Source organism: Macrotis lagotis, chromosome 4, assembly GCF_037893015.1.
Source record: "Macrotis lagotis isolate mMagLag1 chromosome 4, bilby.v1.9.chrom.fasta, whole genome shotgun sequence".
In the NCBI taxonomy this organism is placed as follows: Eukaryota; Metazoa; Chordata; class Mammalia; order Peramelemorphia; family Peramelidae; genus Macrotis; species Macrotis lagotis.
The window spans coordinates 260,611,303-260,632,725 of NC_133661.1; the positions used below are offsets into that span (position 1 = coordinate 260,611,303).

The 21,423-nt window shown below is 37.5% G+C and overlaps 1 protein-coding gene across 2 annotated transcripts in view; it reads left to right on the forward strand.

Annotated features, from left to right (window-relative positions):
• Positions 1 to 1,800: 1,800 nt before the first annotated feature.
• The window catches only part of ARID4A (AT-rich interaction domain 4A), an 82,165-nt gene continuing 62,542 nt past the window's right edge, over positions 1,801 to 21,423 (forward strand). Inside the window, exons 1-5 of one of the 2 annotated variants that reach the window (XM_074235904.1) lie at positions 1,801 to 1,956; positions 2,924 to 2,979; positions 4,911 to 5,021; positions 7,340 to 7,405; positions 9,183 to 9,273. In XM_074235904.1, the coding sequence (XP_074092005.1) occupies positions 2,974 to 2,979; positions 4,911 to 5,021; positions 7,340 to 7,405; positions 9,183 to 9,273 (274 nt within the window). In that variant the 5' untranslated portion in view covers positions 1,801 to 1,956; positions 2,924 to 2,973. The remainder of the gene's footprint in view (positions 1,957 to 2,923; positions 2,980 to 4,910; positions 5,022 to 7,339; positions 7,406 to 9,182; positions 9,274 to 21,423) is intronic. The other variant, XM_074235903.1, reaches the window with a different exon arrangement.

The following is a 21,423-nucleotide window of genomic DNA, read 5'->3' on the forward strand; positions in this document are numbered from 1 at the left end:
CCCAAAGCAACCTCATCTTTGCCTATTAAACAAAAAACACAACAACCCTCCTTGACTTTCACTCAACAGTATATCCTAATCTACCTCAAAAAACTTCTCACTAGGCATGAAAATCCATTTCTAGCTCTCTCTCTCCACTCCCTCCCCCCCATTCTAAACATTTTCAGGATTATATGAGCACTCACCTCTGCAACAATGATGAATGACTTTCTGAAGTTCACCCAAATCTACGGTTCCTTACAGTAAAACTGCAAAATAATTGAGAGAAGTAAACTTAAACCTCGCTAAATTTGACTCAACTAAAATAATTTAAAGCCAACTAGGGATATTGTGAGAACAAACAGTCAAGTGAACTCCTCTGAACCCAAAAGCTTTTTAATTTTACCCAGTTTTCACATACACCAGTCTTTTTACATTAAAAAGTTAATTCGATGAAGGAACGTGTACTTTATCTAGAAAATAAACAATTTGAACAAATTTTTTTTCCTAATTAAAATTCAAAACCCAGCTATTACGTTTGTGTCCAACCCAATCTCAGGTTTGTTTATTACTTAAGATTTTTACAACAACTACTGTCCATTTAATATTCTAAAAGACTTAAATCAGGGATTTTAAATGTTTTCTTTTCCTTGAGTCATTACTTAAGCGGCTGAAGCAACGGTCCCGGTACCTCTTGGGAACGGTTATGGGAGGACTGTAGGAAATACTCTAGTCCTGTCAAATGACATCTCCATTTGAAAGGCGATTTACAATTATACCCAGCGCGAACTTGGGGGAGCAGCCATCGAGGCAAAGAGAAAAGGAGAATTCCTGCAGCTGAAGACCCAGAATCGTCTTGGGGTCCCTCTGCTTCTACGCTGGGGTGACACGACCCTCTCCGTAGGCAAAACCTACTTCCTTCAAGTCTGAAGAAGCCAGACCGCAGCCTCTCCGCAGGGGCCTCGGGGTGGTCGGGAAGCCCCTTCTGGGCCCGCGGGGGAGAAAGGAGAGAGGATGCCCAGCCGGGAGGGAGGCAGCAGGCTCCACCCCCTCCGCTCCGGCGGGAGAGCAGGCCTCCGGCCCCCCCATCCCCCTCAGGGAGGAACGGACGCGGCCGCCGCGAGGCCCCCTCACTTCCGGTGTCGGTACCACTAAGGCTGCGCCATCCCCTCACCCCCCCCACCCCCAGCCAGGCCACCGCAAGCCTTCAGGCCGACCTCTGCGGGGGGAACCCAGATCCGTTCAGTCACTCACTGTGCTCTCACTCGGGACCGAAGGGGGACGCCTAGTCCGCGAGGAGGAATCAGCCGGGTAAAGACTCCGCTCCGCTGCCGGCGAAGCTTAAAATGGGAAAGAGCGACCGCCGCCGCTGCCCAGACAAAATGGCGCCGAGAACAGGCTCTAGCGCAGGCGCCTTGTATAGTACCTGCCCCGCCCCCGGTGCAAGCCCCTCTCCGCCGCTATGAGTTCCGTTTCCATGGGACACCCGCCGCCAATCCCCGCTCCGGGCCGCTCTTCCTGACCCCGGAGTTCACCAATCAGTGTTCACTCGAGCACATCCGGAGTCACCGTCACCAATCATTTCTCAGGATCTACCGAGTCAATTCCCGACTCCTCCAATAACGTTTGTCTCCTCGCGTAGCCAATCATAAGTGGGGCCTTTCCTACCTGCTGCTTTTCTTACCAATCCGTGCACTCGAGGCGTGACATCCAATCCGAACGGCGGGTAGCGAGCTCCAATGAGGAGCGCGGACTGGTGCTCCATCGTCATGAGGGGCCAATAGGAGTTCGTGTAGGAGCGAGTCTGCTCAACAGCTTGTTATTTGGTGGATTGTGGCAGTAAATCGGGGCGAGCGGGGGACTGGGCGCAGGAACTGCCGCGGCGGCCAGGAGTGGTGCTGCCCGGACGGGGGCCCGCTGGGGTCAGTGTGGCCGGGGGGGACCGAGAGCTGACAGCGCCCGCTCGAGCCGCAGTTGGTATGTGAGGAGAGCAGGAGCGGGGGCTGTTGAATGGGCGAAGCGGCATAGCAGCTGGCGCTGCTGCCCGGAGTCCCGGTGCACTTGGAGGTTTGGAGGTGGGGGCGGGGGCGGCGGAGCCCTCCCGGCGGAGCCGCGGCGGCCGGGCCGGGCCGGGCCCCTGCTCGCCTCTCTCCCCGCCGCCGCTCCGGCTCCCGGGGTAAGATGGCTGTGGGGGCGGCCGCCCCGCTAAGTTTGCTCCGGCGGAGTGCGGCGCGGGGCTGCTCCCGGGAGAGGGCTCCCAACTCGGCGGCGCTCCTTCCCGCCGCGGGCTCGGGGGCCGGCGCCCGGCGCCCCTCGGGCAGCGCCGAAAAAGTTGAGGCGGGCGGGCGGGGGGAGGCGGCGGCGGCTGCCACTGTGCGGCTCCGCTGCCCTCCCACCCCCGGCCCGGCTGCCTCCCTTCCTCCCCTCCGCCCCTCGCTGCCCCCACCCGCTCCTCCCCCCCTCGCCCCCTTTCTCCTCTCCCGCGGCCCTCCGGGACCCGGGGCCGCTTCTCCCGCTTGACACGGTGCAGAGCTGGGGGAGGCAGAGCAATGGCGCCGTGACACACACCGCCGCCGCCGCCGCCGCCGCCACCGGGGGGAGGGGAGGTTGGGGGAGCGGCCGGGGGGGGGGGGGCCCGGAGGCGGGAGAGGGCGAGCGGAGGGAGACGCGGGCCGGCCCGGAGCCCGCCCCGGGGGAGCCCGAGAAACAGAAAGTGGCGCCTGCCCGCCCCCTGCGGCCCCCGCGCGCCCGCACCAGCCCCGACTTCACTTTCCTCCCCGGGGGGCGGAGGCGTGAGGGCGGCCCGGGCCCCCCGCCCCCTCCTCGGCGGGCCCCGGACCCGGGGCTGCCCGGCCGAGCCCCTCCCCGCCGGGCTTGTTTACTCGGGCGCCGCTCGGGCCGCTGGTGGCTAACTGCGCTTCTCTCTTCCTCCCTCGCCCTCCAGCGCCGCCGGAGCCTGCCTCGGAGCTGGAAGCCCTGCGATCGCCCCCCAAGATGAAGGTAAACGGGAGCAGCGTGGCCTCCGCCGCGCAGGGCGGCCGGCCCGACCCTCCCTGCCCGGGAGCTTCCCGTGGTGGGACTTTTTGTTCGGCGAAAGAAAATACGTGTCCGCGTTCGTGTGGACGCGGGGACAAACTTTGTTCCTTTGTCGGTTACTCGCGGGGGTGGGGGTGGGGGGGTGGGGAAGGAGCAGCTTCTGAATGGACCGGACGCGAGCGGCGTGCGGAGGGCAGCCCCGGCCCCCCGAGGCCCCGCCGGCGCTCCGGCCCCGCGCACCGGGGCTCCGGGCCGGCGTTTGTCTGTGCACACCGATGACAGCCGACTTTGCAGAAGTAAAGCTCCGCTCCTGCCTGCCAGCTTCGGGGGATTTTTATTTGTTCATCTCCCCAGGGACCAGAGAGAGAGAGAGAGAGAGAGAGAGAGAGAGAGAGAGAGAGAGATAGTGATAGTGTGTGTGTGTGTGTGTGTGTGTGTGTGTGTGTACGTACGTACATGCAATGGGATGGGGGGAGGGGACCTCAGTGGAGAAGTTAACATTTTCCTAGGATTTTAGAAACAACATGCATCACATAATAGTGGAAGTAGAATGAAAATAACGCTTAATGCTCAGGACGTATGATAAATGTTATTAAACTCTTCTTAATGAAGAATCTTGCAAAATAATTCCAACAAGGAACATTTCAAAAAAATAATAGCAAAGAAGTGGCATTTTACAAGATAGTTTAAAATGGTCTTGATTATACTTCTTTGTCAGAAACAGTTCTAAAATTTTATTAATTTGCTTTTAAAATTAATTTATCAAAATCAAGATCGATTTATTGCTTATTCATTTAGTAAACCTTGCCTTCCTAAATTTTTAATTTTTGTTGTGATTTTTATCAGAAAGAAAGGTAATAGCAGGTTTTCAAAAATACTTCAAATGTGTCAGAGTTACCTTGAGGAAGGTAAATACAATTTAATAAATGAATAAGGTGGCATGTAACAAATTTGAATGTTGTTTGGAACAACTAATTGGGAAAATAAATTATTTTCCTACTCAAGTTATCACAATTGTTAAACCGTGTATACATATAACTTTGTGAACAAGTGCAAAGCTTTCATAAAAGATTTGTTTATAACAAGGATATAGCATGTTCACATCAGAATTAAAGTTTATAGTAAAATAAAGTATATTTCTTGATATTTTCTGCCACATCAGCATGTTGAAATTAGGTATGTCCTAGGGAAACTTGTTTTTTAAACTAACAATATTAATGTCAAAAAATTAATGCTATACAAGTAAGAGCATGAGCTCACTTATCTCTTATCAGCCATTGTGACTTTTCCATTTCAACTTCAGCTTTCAAGTCCAGTATTGATTAAATTATATTCTCAGTTTTAAAATATTCATATACTGTTGATACATTGTGTCAATTGTTGCTACATGCTGAGTTTTTAAAGGTCTCAAATGTTATGTCTGTAGTGTTAATTTAATACTTTTAATTTAGAGGTATGGTGTCAAACTACAAAAGCTGTATACACCATTTCAGGGCTTTTAACTATAGAGTCCTTAAACTTAATATACTATATTCTCCTGAATTCTTAAACTTTTCAAATATTGTACAGTTTCTTTGACTCTTCATAGATGGAGGAAAAAATGTCTGTGTACTCCTTTTTAATATTTTCCACCTAGAAGTTACAAAATATGTTGTGGTGGGTCTTGATCAAAGTTTTTTGATAGATCATTTTTATTCTAACACAGGAAATTTTGTTTTGAAATGGTTGGGTTTAGGGGTACATTACAAATTTAAATTTGTAGTATTCAATATAGAAAAGAATAGGCATGTTTTAAAAAGATTTCATTATTTTATTTGTATAGATTTTTACATATTGCTCTTTAGATGAAAGAAACATTGCAGTGCTACATTGACTTTATATGTTCTCTTTACCAGGCAGCAGACGAGCCTGCCTACCTGACAGTGGGGACTGATGTCAGTGCCAAGTACCGAGGTGCCTTCTGTGAGGCAAAGATTAAGACTGTGAAAAGGCTGGTGAAAGTGAAGGTAGTGTTTCAAATATGTCAGAATTGTTAACACTTAGTTTGTGCATTTAGGATGAATACAGAAGGAGAGCATAGTTGCTCTAAATCATTAATTTTTTATTGACTACCCATTTTGTATAAGATCTGTGCTGTGTTAATTTTTGTAATATTGGTAATATCCTTAAAACTACAAGCCTGTGCATTGTTAAAATTTTAAAATGCCAAATGAGAAATTAGAATTGCCTTAAGTTTGATATAATGTTTTAATTTTCATTCTCTTTATTAGACATTGAGTTTTAAAAGTTCAGTTAGAAATCTTTGTGCTTTTTTATTGTCCTTGGAAATTATAATTTTGTTTGTGACAACATAATCACTTCAATAATCCATTTTGGGTACCTCAAATAGAGGTTTGTGATTTGAACAATGAACAAGAAAAGAAAGATTACATGTTCTTGTGTAAGAGAAAAGAGAGGAAGGACTTGTGTATGATTTCCCAAAGGAGGCAATTGGCCTTTTACTATTTAATGATTGTTACAGTATAGGATATAAATTTGAGTTATGTGATCTATCTTTGAAATTTTTCCACAAATTGTAGATGGAATTTCTAGCTTAACATTTGGGAATATGTAGAACTGAGGAGTTAATTTAATTTTTTTTTTTTTTAGGTTTTGTAAGGTGTACTTCCATTGAAATATTAAAATATTTCAACTATATAGTATTGTCTCTAAGCTGTTTTTAAGAGGCTTTTAATTTTTTGCTCATTTCTTAGAAGCAGTGAATGTTTTTTTGTAAATGAAAACTTTATTTTATTACTTATAATCTAGAAAATGAGTATATGATATACTTTCCTATTTTTGTGGATCCTTCTCTGCACCCTGTTCAGATTTTTTTGCTAGGTATATATGTTTTGACAAGGTCTTGGTATAAGACCTTTTTTCAAAAGTGGTGCTTCTTTTGGAATGTTCTTTTCCCGGATTTCCTGCATCTGTATGTCTTTCTTTTCAACTTCTTTTCATAGTTTCCTTTTTTTAAGTTTGGGCAATCTCCCAAGACTCTGTCCTTAGCCTTCTTCACTTCTCACTGTACTCTTGCCTTTGGTGATCTCCATTCCCATGGCCTCAATGAATACCTTGTTGATAATTTCTAAATCTGCATCTACATACCTGAACTCCATTTCTATTTGTTGCCTTTTGTCCTTAATACCTAGATACCTCTATTTCATATGTTCAAAACTGAACTCATCATTTCTCCCTCTTCACTTCCATGTCTCTATTAAATGACAATACTGCCAGGTTGGAAACCTTGCAGTCTTCTTTGACTTCATCTTTAACTTTTTCTTCTCTCTAAACTGTCACATGAAATGAATCACTAGTTCTTTTAGTCTCTTCCATCTATATATTTTTTTTCTTCTTCAGTAATATTGCCATTGCCTTCATTCAGGCTGTCTTCTGTCTGGACTATTAATTTTCAACAGTGAAGGATCTTCTTGTCTCTGGTGTCTCCCTTCTATAATCTATCCTTTTAATCATTGCCTTAGTAATCTTAACTTCTTTATGAATCAGATCAGGTAATTTTTATTTAAAAAAAAAACACTTTCCAGTTGCCTACAGGTTAAAATAAACATTTCTTTTGATGTTCATTGCCTTCTATGATGTGGCTTCATTGTACCTTTCCAGTCTTATTTCATAGAACTCTCTTTCATGCAATCTAATTCCTGCTGTGATAGCCACTTTATCTTCTGTTGCTCTTTTCTATCATTATATTTGTTTAGACTCTCATTAGTTCCTACTGCCAGACTTCTTCCACATCCCTGTTTAAATTCTTTTCTTCTTTCAACTTCCTACATGAAGTCTGCTTTCCCTCCAGCTGTAAGTGATCCCTTTTTCCCCCTAACCCCCCCCCCTTTTCTCTCTGTTTAACTTTTCCTACACACTTTTGATTCAAATTTATTTTGTAAGTACTTGAGCATTATATCTCCAATTAGTTTGTAAGCTCCTTAAGAGCAGGGACTATATGATTTTTTTATCCTTTATTCATTTAACTTCACATATTGAAAGATTTGAATTGAATAGTTGCTCAAGTATGATTTTTGAGCAGTTTATATGATATCTCACAGTTCTCTCATTCTGGTTTATTTCATAGGATAAAACAATGAAAATTTTAAAATTCTGAATTTGATTTCTCAGGTTTTCTATTCTTTCTTGTTGAAGGTCAAAACCTTTGACTGGTTGATAAATTAAAAGCTTTTTAAGTCATTGTAATAATGTAAGTTTTAAATGAATATTGTCATCGTAATCATTAATTGTAAAAGTAAAAAATTATTTTGCAAAATTCTTTCAGGTAATCCTGAAACAGGATAACTCAACACAATTAGTGCAAGATGATCAAGTAAAAGGACCTTTAAGAGTATGTATGCAGTATAATTTAGATAATACTTGAAATTACAAGGCGTAAAATTTGTAATATACTGGTTTCATTATTGTGAAAAGAATGGAAAATTATCAGGTTTTTACATAAATAATAAGCAAAAAAAAAAACCTTCTTATTCAGTAAGGGGGCAATTTGGTTTTGTAGATTGAATGTTGGAGGTGGAACCAGAAGAAAGAAGTATTACTCCTGCCTTTGTACCTACTAGCTTGTGTGGTCCTGGGCAAATGAATTAACCTCTCAACTTTAGTTTCTTTTAAATTGGATAATAATTAGAGTAATATTTGTATTGATCTCAAGGGTGAAGTGAAAGATTAAAGGAGATGGAATAAGCACTCTGCATCCTTAAAACATTACATGAATCTTAACTATCAGATTTATTATTAAAATGATTCTCTGATTCAGGCAAATGTTGGGGTGGATCAAATGGAATACTAATATTTTTAAAAATATAAATTGTGTTCTTTGATGACTATCTCCTTCCTTAGGAATACTTAATGACATTTTAAAGAAAAATAATTTTAGATATGTTATTTTAGTGGATTTTTGTCTTGTAAAAGTTTTTGGTTTTGAAGTAATGGAAATATGGAGTGGCAAGTCAGGTCTTTGAAAAATCTGCTTTCCTTAAGTTAGGAATGCCATCTCAAATACTTTGTTCTGACTGTTAAAGTGTGTGTGTGTGTGTGTGTGTGTGTGTGTGTGTGTGTGTGTATACATACACTTATATACTGAAATTGAAACTTTGGTGATAATATTTTTAGGAAAATAAACATTTATCTTGAATATGTAAGGTTTTTTTTTGTTTTAGTTTTTGCAAGGCATTGGGGTTAAGTGACTTGCCCAAGGCCACACAGCTAGGTGATTATTAAGTGTGTGAGGCCGGATTTGAATTCAGGTACTCTTGACTCTAGGGCCAGTGCTTTATCCACTGTGCCACCTAGCTGACCCTGAATATATAAGATTTTTGGAGGAAATCCTGAATCTGTTTTGGTAATAAATCTTCATTTAATATTTCTTATGATCTTTGATCTTTGTTAATAAGGAAAAATTCTTATTAACCAAAAATAATTTATTAAGGCACATTAGTCTTTTTTTCAGTTATCTGATTTATAAAGGACTGGATGCTGTCTGCATAAGTCAGTTCATCCTTCTGCTTCTTGGTGGAGCAGAATGTGTAAAAAATTGATCTCTTGTTGTTTTTTTTTTTTTTTTTTTCCAGTTTTTGCAAGGCAGTGGGGTTAAGTGGCTTGCCCAAGGCTACACAGCTAGGTAATTATTAAGTGTCTGACATCGGATTTGAACTCAGGTCCTCCTGACTCCAGGGCCGGTGCTTATCCACTGCGCCACCTAGCTGCCCCCTTGTTGTTTTCTTTATCCTCACTTTGGTCTCTAAGAAAAAGTTAAAAAAACTGCTTTTGACTACTTGCTTTGTTTTTCACAACTCTTTAATTAGAAATTTATTGGATATTGGATAGTGTTGTGTGAGAGAAAGGGAATAGGACTAGAAGCCAGTAGACCAGATTCTAGTCCTGGCTCTCTCCCATAAACTACATAAGCCACAAATTTCCTCATCTCTCATAACAGGATTGTATTGTGAAGATCAAATGAGATAAAGTTAATGGTACATAAATGTTACTGGAATCATTATTTAAAAATGTGATTTACTTTCCTTAGACTTTCATATCTAGGATGAGAGTTGAGAAGGTAACAGCAATGTTTCAGTTTGATAATCTGATGTTTGGCTTTTGGGTTTTAGGTTGGAGCAATTGTGGAAACCAAAACATCTGATGGATCCTTTCAGGAAGCTATTATCAGTAAATTGACAGATGCCAGTTGGTATACTGTAGGTGAGTAATTATATTAATTCATGTGGATTTGGATATTGGGATATACTTCTATTGCATAAGTATATTTAAGTATTTTATCAACAAAGTTGTATATACTTTTCTGCTGGGAAAAATAAGAACAGATATGATCAAAAGTTTACCAATAGGATGGAGGTGATTTTTGAGGAACATGTATCTTTCGTAAAATGAAATCGTTCCATTTAAGAGAAGCAGCAGAAATATAGTTTCTTTTTTCTTTTTCCTTTTACTTCTTTCATCCTTTTCTTTTTCTTTTAGTTCATCCTTTTCTTTTAGTTTTCATCCTTCCTTCCAAGGAAGTTGTGCTAAATATATGGTGAAATTTAGCGTTATTAATAGGTTGTTTCCCAGTTATTTTTTTCTTTTGCAAGGCAATGGGGTCAAGTGGCTTGCCCAAGGCCACACAACTAGGTAATTATTAAGTGTTTGAGGCTGGATTTGAACTCAGGTACTCCTGACTCCAGGGCCCCTGCTCTATCCACTGCTCCACCTAGCCGCCCCTCCCAGTTATTTTAAAAATAATTACAAATGGCCTTAACTATTTATTAAGTATGATGGTTCTAGTTTCCACAAGGCCATTATATAAATCACCATAATGTAATATGAACTGGGCCTTGTTTTGTTTAAATCAGCTAATATGGATATCATAGATCGGTATGGAAAGAGTGTGGTCAGAAGACTTAGTGTAAGCAAATCCATAATTACAGTTCCTTGATGAAGAATTACTTCTTCAGAGAAAAGTTTGGTATATTTCTAATTTTATTGTGCCATGATTTTTAATATTTTCATGCTTTTGATTTTGTCTTATAATTTCCTAGTGCTAGACCCAAAGTAGATAATAAATATTTGTTATGTTCCATTGATTATAGTAGTTATTTTGACAAATAGAATATATTGTTGGGTTTACAATGAATCCCCAAAGTACAATTTAAATAATATTTATCCTCATATATTTAACAATACTGTTTTAGTTAACATTTTTGATAGATATATCAATCTACAATCATTTATTTAACAACTATTATGTATCAGGAACTGTACTTCATGTACAGGGCAGAAAGTTTCCTGTCCTCAAGTAGCTTACATTCTACAGGGAGTCATATACCTATAAGTAGATAAAAGTATATATATATATATATATAAAACATAATTTCAGGGGGCACTAGCATGTGGGTGATCATCTCTTGTAGGAGATAGTATGTGAACTGACCTGTGAAGGAAGCTAGGGATTCTGAGAGGGGAGAAGGAAGTTCATTCCCAGCGTGAGTAACAACAACCTGTCCAATGGTACAGTAATAGGAGAGGGTATGTTTTGTGGGAGGAGTCCTAAGAATAAGGCAATTTGATAGGGTAATAATTAGTACTGAATCCTGGCTTATATGCTAGAGCTTCTGATTTCAAACAGAGAAATGCCATGTTTTTATTTTATTAGTAGTATTGAACCACTAAATATTCTTGAGCAGGAGAGTGACATTGTTAGACCTATTCTTTTAGGAATTACTTTGATAGATATTCAGGGTGTTGGATTAGAAAATAGAGATACACTTGAGATGGAACAATTTGAAATAGTCCAGATCACAGGTAATGAAAGCCAGGACTGGGGTGATAGTGTGAGCAGAGAGAGAGAGAGAGAGAGACAGACAGACAGAGACAGACAGAGACAGATCAGAAATGTGGTTGGAATTAGCCTTGACAACCAATTGAGTATGTGGGGGGTAGGGAAAGTTCAGTGTCAAGTACTCCTAAATTTTCAGTCTAGGAGATGAAGAGAATGCCTCAACAAAAATTGAGTTATTGAGGTGAGGTAAGAATTTCTTTGTTATCTAAGCTGTCCACAACACTTAAAATTCTCCAAAAAAAAAATCTTGTGCCTCAGACCTAGTGTTTTGTTTGGGTTTGAATGTTTTCATTCTACTTTTCACATTTTTAAGTACTTTACTTGTAGGGTGGGGGGAATCAATAGGATCTTTTCAAACTATGAAAAAAATTGATAAATATTATATAAGTAGGGTAATGAAATTATTAATCTCTAATCTAAATTTTTTTTGGCTTCAAGAAAATATTTACTTCCCTCTTGTTAGAGATAATTGCCGATGGCTTTGTTTCAATATGAACCATTTTGTTGTTTGTTAGAATCACTTTTTTTGGTAGGACTTTTCTTCTCCAGCATCTTTCCCCCTAATTTGGAAGTTATTAGTGTTGTTTGTTTTTTTTTTTTTTTGAGCAATATGATTTTCAGAAACATTACTTTTGGAAATTGATTTTAAACTCCCAGTAAGTTCATGGGATTTTATTTTGATGTTTTTATAAAATAGATTTCCTGATGCTGTGTTATTTTTTTGGTGTAAGTTTGTCTATATATGTGAATATTGGTAATAGAATATTTCTCATATTTCTGTAGTAGGATTGTTTTGCTCCCTGAATATTTTTGGAATTCACTCCATTTGGCATATAGTATAAATATTATTAATTATTGATTGAGCCACATTTAAAGATTATAGATATAAGAATTATAGAAAAGTGAAACAAATATACAGATGTTGTATCTCTTATCTAGGAACATTAAGTCAAGTAAGTTATGCAGGGTTTATCTATTAATATATATTCCAGAGAAGGACTGCCCAAAATGCCACCCACAGTGCGATTTTTTTTTGTAGGCCCTCCTGTAGGTTTACTAAATGTTTTAGTAAACAAAGCTGAGCCACCACAGAGCTTTTGTTCAAATGGCAAATCAAAATATATTGTTTATTGTTTCAATAAAAACTTTTAAAAGTAAAGTTGGACTGCCCTGTTATGGAGAATTGTTAGTCTTATTGCCTTTTCAGTATAATAGCAGTATTTTGACATTTATTATAAATAGTATTGAGCACAAGTCATAACATTGTTCTTTGCTAGTTGGTGTTTAGCATTCTACTAATTGATGAGCTGGGAATATACCACTTACATGTGACTAATCATAATAGCTCACATATGTTGCTCTATGTACATTTTCTTAATTGATCCTTCAGTAGATCTGTAAAACAGGTGCTATAAATCCCATAATATAGATGAGGAAGTTGAGAATCAGAAGGTGGGCGTACCAAGGATCACAAAGCTATTAAGTATTTGAAGTGGTATTCAAATTAAGTCTTTGGAAGACTTCTGAACTTGGAGTTCAGAAATCTGTCCACAATTCCTTACTATCTCTTAGGGGAAAAAATACCTAAGAATATTTTAAAAGCTTCATTTAGTCAATGTGAGTTTTGTTAACATAGTTGTACCTTACATTTAGTAGTTTCTCAAAAAAAAATTTCTTTGAATGCTGTCTGTCTCAAACCCATTTCATTGCAGTCTCCTAGAAGCAATCATTTCCCATCTAGTTTGTCTTTCCCAGGTGGAATTGACATGCATTTGGACAACCCATAAAGAGCTTATTTATTGTTCTGTCTTTCTGGGACAGGCAATGCAGATGAACAGCAAGTTCAGCTCAGAGTTGAATAGGAGGAGGAGGAGAGCAGGCTGGATTGCTTCAGAAAATAGCAAATCTCTACCAATGACCCCAAATTTTCCCTCAAAACAATGGCTTACCTTTAAAAATACCATTCTATCAGTGTTGCTTTTGTCCACAATTGTGGAATAAAAACCTCCAGTGAATTAAAGCATTTTACATAGGACTATAAAGCAGGCTGTGATGGTTATGAATATGTTACAGCATATAACCAATGTGGAACTTCACAAAAAACAAAGTAAATGGAAATGTATGATAAGAAAAGAAGATAGGCAAGCGATGATAGCTAGAGAGCCAGAGTGCTCTACAAATAACTTTATAGTGCCGGGAAAAAAATTAAGAAAGGCTTCTAGTACTTTTGGCAGGACCCTTTTTGGTGACTAGGCTGGATTGAGTGGACTGTGGTCTTAGAACATTGGAGGGAACTCACAAATGGAGGAAATCTCCTGATCTATTTGAATATGTGCCTAATGCTACATGTTGAGTTCTATCAAAGTTTGAGTTCTTTGACATTTTCATTTGAATCTAATTTAACATTGTGTTATAAAAGGATTAGAAAAAGATGTCATGTATAAAAAACATAAAGCAATGTCCTACCAGCTTTTTTCAAATAGTACTTAAAATCCCCTTTTTTGAGCCTGGGTGGGGTTCTGTTAAAAACTTTGAGAAACACTTTTCATATTACAGGTTGAATCTTTAGTGTGACTAATCACTAATGACCAAAAGTTGCATATAAAGTTGTCAACAATGTCTTTTTACAAAGTATGGATGCTACTGTCAATACCGTTACAGGTCTTCAATTAACCCTTGCTAGTAAATTCTTAGACTTAGATAGACATAACTCTTCATTCTGTTTCTCTTTCTTGCTCTCATTCCCCCTTTCCGCTCTTTCTTTTTTCTTCTTATCACCTTCCCCCAACATTGTTTTGTGGAGTACTTCAGACCTTTAGAACAAAGATACTGGTTAATCATTTTGCAGTTATTAAATACATATTAATACAGATGAGAAATTTGACATGTAAATGAGTATCATTTCAATATTCAGAGCTTTACAGTGAACTCTTTAGAACTCATACTGGTGATCTCCTTAGTTCCAGTAATTCTTTTCATTTCAGTAAACATATAATAGTCATCTGCTGTGTGCAAGGCACTGTGCTAAGTAGGCGTTGTAGTGGAATACAGTCTCTCCTCTCAAGGATTTTACAGTCTAATGTAATGACTCTGCAGTGTCAAGTATAAATGTAATATAATGATTGATACAGGGTTAACTGAAATAAAAGCAAAAGAAGAGCTAGACAAAAGACTGAGAAATTTTGAGGAGAATTGACTTTCTGATTTTTAAAAAAAGGTAGAAAAGAAAATTGGAGCCAAGAGGGAAGAAAGGGAGGATCAATTCCAGGAATGGGATTGGGAGAAGGCAAGCAAATAGTCTCTCTGATAAGTGAATGACTTGATCCTAGGAATAGAATCATATTGAAAATTGAATGATTGAAGTTTTATCAAACAGCATCCTTTTTCTGCTCTTATTCCTTTCAATCTTCAGGTCTAGTAGAAAAAACACAAGGTCTTATTTAAAAATAGTATTTACATTAAAGTGTTTCTGTTTTTTTTTTTTAATTTCTTCATTGCTTTTAATTAAGTGGTAGTAAATTATCCTCTAAAAGTTCAAAAGAATAAATGTATCTTGATCACGTATTAATGTTTTTAGGCTTTTATTTATGATGAAATAAAAACTATTTCAACACAGTAAAAATACAGGACTTGATCATATGCCTCATACATGTATTCAAGAATGCCATAGGTCAAATTATGTCTAAATATATAGTAAAATCTTGATAAGTCACAGTTTATCACAAGTTTTTACCTTCATTCCCTGATGCAGTATTATATGTATTTAACTATGTGCTGACTTCTTTTTACCTAATAGAATGAGGAACCAATCTGATTAAGAAATAGTAACAAAGATTATCTGTTTCAAAAAATAAGAATATGAGGTATAATAGATTTTATATATATATATAACAAAAAATTAATTCTAAATATAATTTTGTATATATTGACTTTGTAGTGCACCTCATGGTCATCATTTAAATTATTTTGAATATCAGTTATCATTGTGTTGTAAATTAATGGAAGTTCTACCAAGTAGAATATTGAGTAAAAAAAATCTTTAGAGTGTAGGGTTTGTTTTCAGAGTAATGTATTGCTAAGCATATTGGTGCATGCTTTATAATCCTTGCCCCTGAAGAATCTGATGCTGATAGAATATTGGAACTCAGGAGTTCTGAGCTGTCCTAGGGCTAAAGCTGATTGGGTTTCTTCATTAAATCCCACCAAAACTGTGAGCTCTTGGGAAAAGGAAATAACAAGTTGCCTATTGAGGGATGAACTAATCCAGACTATAAAAAATTAAGCAGGTTAAAAGTACCCCTATTAATTTGTATTGGAGATGAGATCTATGAGTGGCCATTGCACATTCAGCCTGGGTGAGGTAGACCCAGTCTTGAATGAATGAAACAATCAATAAATAATGTAACAACTTCCCCCAAATCAGTGTGAGTGTATTAGTCTTAATTTATAGAATTACTTAGAGCTATTTGGTCTTTTTCCTTATACAAGTAAAATATATCACATATATTACAATGAAATTCTCCATCAAGAAAAGAAGTTTTTGGTCATGGTACACTTATTGGAACTTTATTTGTTAGCAAATGAAAGTCTGGGCAACAATCTGGATAGCCCTTTTCAGTATAGTGTGATGCTTTCTGACCATTGGTTTAGAATCCAGTAAGAACAGTTAATACATAACCTTTCACTTAAAAACCTAATTATTAATTATTGAGAGTGCCTAAATGAGGCTTTCTGTGACTTCACCCCAGAAAGACATAGAATTCAGTCTCATTTTGTTGTTGTTTAATCATTTTCAGTTGTGTCTGACTCTGTGTGACTTCGTTTGGCAAAAAAATAATAATGTGATTTGTCATTTCCTTGCCCTCATTTTACAATTGAGATTTACAGAAAGAGGATTAAGTGATTTGTCCAAGGTAAAACAGAAAATAAGTGACTGAGGTGGAATTTTCCTGACTCCAGGTCTGGATACTCTATCAGCACTGTTGCACCAATCTTGCCCCTCTTTACCACCTTGTTGCCCCTTCCAGGAAACTGTGTTTTGTTAGAGGTCACGTGAGCTATTTTTCCCACTTCATAACAAAAATTAATATAAAAATTTCTGAGTTTCTTTAGGTGTGATTTTGAGGCAGTTTTTGGTCTTCAGTAGTTTGAATTATGCAGTTATCATAATTGAAAGAAAAAACAGTTTTTATGTGTAATTTGTTGTATTTTTCTTGTTACTTTATAGTCATGCGCCTTCTGAGTTTATGTAACTTGTATGTAAAAATTGTTTGCCTGCTTATCCTTTGAATTGCCTTCCCACTTTTTAGGTCTTCCTCTGCATTTTCAAAGTTACAACTTTTTTCATTTTTAATTTCCCCTTTAAGTCATCATCATCATCATTTCTATGAATCTGTGATCTCACTGATGTGGATACTTTCTTGGCTGGTACAAATTACTTTTTGCTGGGGTGGGAGGGTGGGGTGACTAATTTGAGCAATAACTATTGACTCACCTGAGTTACTATAATTGATATTATTCTGTAGTCATGTTAAAGTAAATTTTTAGTCCTTTTTCCTTTTGTCAGAATTACATGGTGCTGTTAGTCTTTGCTTTCTTTATCTCATGTGTATATATAAGCATGTGAGTTCTAATTTTTGTTGAATAAATATTCCCCTAAAAATTCTCAACTTTAAATTTCCTATTAGCTAGTTTTTATTGTGTAATTCTATTATTAACATTTATTTGTAAAATTATAATTTAATGGAGACAGGGATTTTTAAATGAGGGCTATTTGTTGGCTTTTCAGACCTTATATGTTATTATATAAGGTACTCTGTTTTTCTATTTCTTCAGTACTTAAGAGAATTCAAATTGCTTTGATGTCTCTCCACTGAGGTAGATTACTTTTGTTGTTCATTTCTTGTTGTGTCTGACTCTTCGTGACCCCATTTGGGGTTTTCTTTGTAAAGATACTAGAATGGATTGCTTTATTTTCCTCCTGCTCATTTTACAAAAGAGAAACTGAGACAGTTTGCGTTAAATGATTTGCTCATAGTCACACAGCTGCTAAGTGACAGATTTGAACTTGGGTCTTCCTGACACTATCCACTGTACCAGCTAGATGTCCCATAGATTATTTTAGCAGCAGTCAATTTGCAAGCATTTATTAAGCATGTACCAGGCATTATTTAACTTTTAAGAATACAAAACCAAAAGTAAAGTATCCCCTGTTGTCACAGAACTTAACATTCTGGTGGAGACTTATACATCAAGCAGATGCTCATTCTCTCTCTCTCTCTCTCTCTCTCTCTCTCTCTCTCTCTCTCTATATATATATATATATATATATATATACACACATATATATGTAAATAGATTGTGATCTATAAAGTAGACACAAGGTTACTTTAACGTGGAGAGGTGATTTTTGAGATTTTCGCCAAAAAAAATTATCTCTAATTTGGTGATAAATTCCTTTGAATTTAGTTTAATCCTTGGAAAAGTTATATAGTTCATCCCAGTGAACCAGCAAAACTTTTCTACTTTGACAGTAAGAATGTTTATGTAGAGTTTATAGTATACTGACATGTCCCTTGGAAATCCAGGGTCATTTCAGTGCCATGTTTCAAAAGAATTGTAGCAAATGTAAAATATTGCACACTTGTTACTCAAATCTTTATCAAATGTTTATTGAATGCTTTTTTTTTTTTTCCTCTTGAAAGGTGATGTATTTAGTCCATTAGATTGTGAACCTTGTAAAATCATTGCCATGATCAGGAAATTTTTAGTTTTGTTCTTTCAGATTATAGAAACCTACTAATTTTAGATTTTTTTTTATTTCTTAAGGATAAAATGCACTTTTGATGCTTAAGTTCCTAGAATTAATTAATTAATTAGTTTATAGGGTGTTTATTTTTTTTTTTTTGCAAGGCAAATGGAGTTAAGTGGCTTGCCCAAGGCCACTCAGGTAATTATTAAGTGTCTGAGGCAGATTTGAACTCAGCTACTCCTAACTCCAGGGCCAGTGCTCTATCCACTGTGCCACCTAGCTGTGCCCCTCCCCCCTTCCTAAAATTTAGAGCTGGAAGGGACCTTAGAGATAATCTAACCCAGTCCACTTAACTGCATTTTCCCATGTTTGAGATGCTCCCGTATATAAGATGCACTGTAATTTTAGGGTCCAGAATTTGAAAAAAATGTATTGAAGTTATTGAACTCAAGTTTTATTCATCATGAAATTAAAGGACCTTCTGCTCATAGCTTTCAGAAATCTTTTGGCAAGTCTGGTGAATGGATACATGCTTAGTCCATTCTGTTTCATGAACCGGAAATACCCATTGTCTTCGTTGAGATCAGTCACTTCTTCATCATCAATTCTTCCTGCCTCATGCCTGAATCACCTTTGTGGACACAGGAATTCCACTAGCCCTTTGCTCTTCAACCCATCTCTTCACTTCCCTAACTCAGGCCATTTGACTGCCTTGCCTCTCATGGTCGTCTTGTGCTGGGGCAGTTTCAGTCAGGTTTCTTCTGATTGTAGCCAGTCTCCGATTGTTTTCCTCAATTGGAGGAGGACCAAAGTGACCTTCAACAGCACTATTTCTATTCACCTTTGAAACTGAATCACTTTGAACTTGAATTCAACACTGTACAAAAATCTTTCCTGAGCCATTTTTGTGTAGAATAGGGCAAAACGTAACCTAATATACTGATAAGAAATGCAAAACAATGAATGCAAAGACAAGAAGCATGAAAAAGTGGAAAATGAAAGTAAAAAATATCTACCACTACTGTATTAGATGCTTTCAGTTTTTAAGCCCCAAATTCCTCAAAAAAGGGTACATCTTATACATGGGGAAATATATTATTTTACAGATGAAAAAATTGGAGCCTAGAGAAGCAATTTACTCGAAGTCACACATATAGTAGCTAGCAAACTGTGACTAAAACTGTGGTCTCATTTTAACTTCACATTCTTTGCTTCTTCCACTGATTTCCACCAGTTCTCTGGGAAATAAGCTACTTTGTAACAGCCAACTGTATGAATAAACTTCATAAATTAAACAGCTTAACATGTATTGATTGCCAAGCTGCACATGTGCACAGTTTAAGTAGATGAAAATACTTTGTTGAACAACTACTATTTGAGTGCAGTTGAACAAACAGGGCCAATTATAGGCAAATTATAAAATCTGTTAATTTTCATCAGTGATGATCTTCTTTTCACCACCATCGCCATCATTACCTCCATCTGACTTTCTCATCTTCTATTTATCCTGTTCTCTCTCAAAACATCCTCTTTCAAAAATAGAGGTTGGGGAGTGGCTAGGTGATACAGTGGCTAGAGCACAGGAGTGGGAGTACCTATCCAGCCTCAGGCACTTAAAAATTACCTAGCTGTGTGGCCTTGGGCAAGCCACTTTAACTCTATTTGCCTTGCAAAAACCTTAAAAAAAATACTAGTTAATTACTTCTATTTTAATGTAAATGAGTTCAAAGAATTTTTTTATGTATAGGGTACTTTGAAAGCAAACTTAAACTGATGTTTTAAAGATAGGTGAGTAGAAAGTGAGAAGTAGAGATAAGAAGACTGAGACTCCTATTCCTTTGCTTCTTCTCCCACACCTCCATGCCCAAAAACACGGAGCCTTTTGCTACCCTGGGAGGACAATAAGAAACCTCACCTTTGGGGCTTTACTTTTTCTGGTGCTCTGGGGGAGTACTATACTAAAATGTGATCCAGTGACTTCTAGGAGCTGGAACTCTCTTTTCTCACATACAGATAATCCTTTTGCTCTTTACCGCTTTTTTTTTAAACGTTGTTTCTAATTTATCATAGACCCTAGTCCTCTAACCTGAACCCACTGACAACATCCTCTGGTTTAATACTGTTGGGTGCATATTTTATGTTAATTTAAATAACTGTTAAAAACTTTTTCATACCACCAATAAAGATTCTTGGAATCCATCCTTTGCATCTCTAGTAACAATATTTCTGAAAGTGAGTCATTGAAGTAATTGTTACAAATATTTAAGGATTTTGTTTCAATGAATTACTGAAACAAGTGTTTGTATATAGATGTATTGGTAATTGCAATTATTCTTGATTTTTGAGAATTTAATTGAAATAATAATAACATAAATAGAGAAAAAAAGATTTTTTGCCATTTAGATTTACCAAATTCCTATCCCTTCTGATCTCTCACTCAGTGATAGTGTCAGTCACAGATAATATGAACCTATTTGTTTCTATACCTTTGTGTGCAATACTAAAGAATTGTCATGTTTTCAAGATTTTAATGGATTTTTTACTGTTTCCAATCACTGTGTGCACACATACACACACACACACAATATCTCTCTATGAAAATATAAATCTTTGTGATAATTATTGTATTAGTGGTGCAACTATATGAGTAGAATGAAACATGATTGAAATGTTAAGGAAACTGTCTTCTCTTTGGTACTTTTCTAGAATGAAAAGTAGAGGGAGCTTAAGTTAAAAGCTATTACAGTTTTTCTTGTATTTGTATTTTAGAAAATACTTGACTTTTGGTTCATTGACAGTGTATCTAGAAACAGTCTCCTTTGAATTTATTATGATATGTTTAATGGAATGGATGCTTTAATATGGATCACATGCACCTGCATTCAAATTCCAGCTTTACAATTTACTATCTGTGTGATCTTAGTAAATCACTTTACCTCTCTGCATTTCAGAGAGGGTCTAGTCCAACTCCCTCATTTTACAGATGACCTTTGAGATCCTTTGCAACTCTAAAAGCTTTTATTTAAACACAGCATTTGTTGCATTTCAGTTGTGGGTTTTTGGTTTTTCAAAAAAAATATATGTGTTTAGTTTAGAAAAATAAAAACCAAAGAAGACATGATTGAATAAATATTAAAGAAATATTTCTCTTGGGTACTTTCTTGGAATAAAACTTATAGAAATCTTTAAGGTTTACAGACAAGAAATTTAATATTTTTTATTCAGCATCTATGTATGTAACTTTTTAAGCCTTAGGCTGCCATTTAATCAAGGTTCAGTACATACTATCCCTTAAAGAGAAAAGATTATGTATTTTTACATGGAAAAGCAGTTACAGAGAGGCATTATGGTATAGTGAAAAGACCAATGGACCTGGAGTCAGATCTAGGTTCAAATTCTGGCTCCGTCACTATCTACCTATGTGACAAGGTAAGTCATTGAACCACTCTGGGCTTTAGTTTCTTCATTTATAAATTGAAAAGGTTGGAATAAATGGACCTCTGAAGTTCCTGCCAATTTTAAAGTAAGGATCCTAAATATAGTTTTAGATGTTAAAAAATCAGAAATTTTCATTTATCTGTTTTAATGCATAATTCAACAGTTGGCCAATGCTTGAATAAATATACATATTTATCGACTGTGGTAAAGAAAACACTGTTTACCCCTTTTTTTTCCTAATATAATAAAACTGGGCAATTTGGTATCCTTTTGCATCTTTTAAAATGAACTTTTTTGACCTGTTATTCGAAATAGAACATTCTTT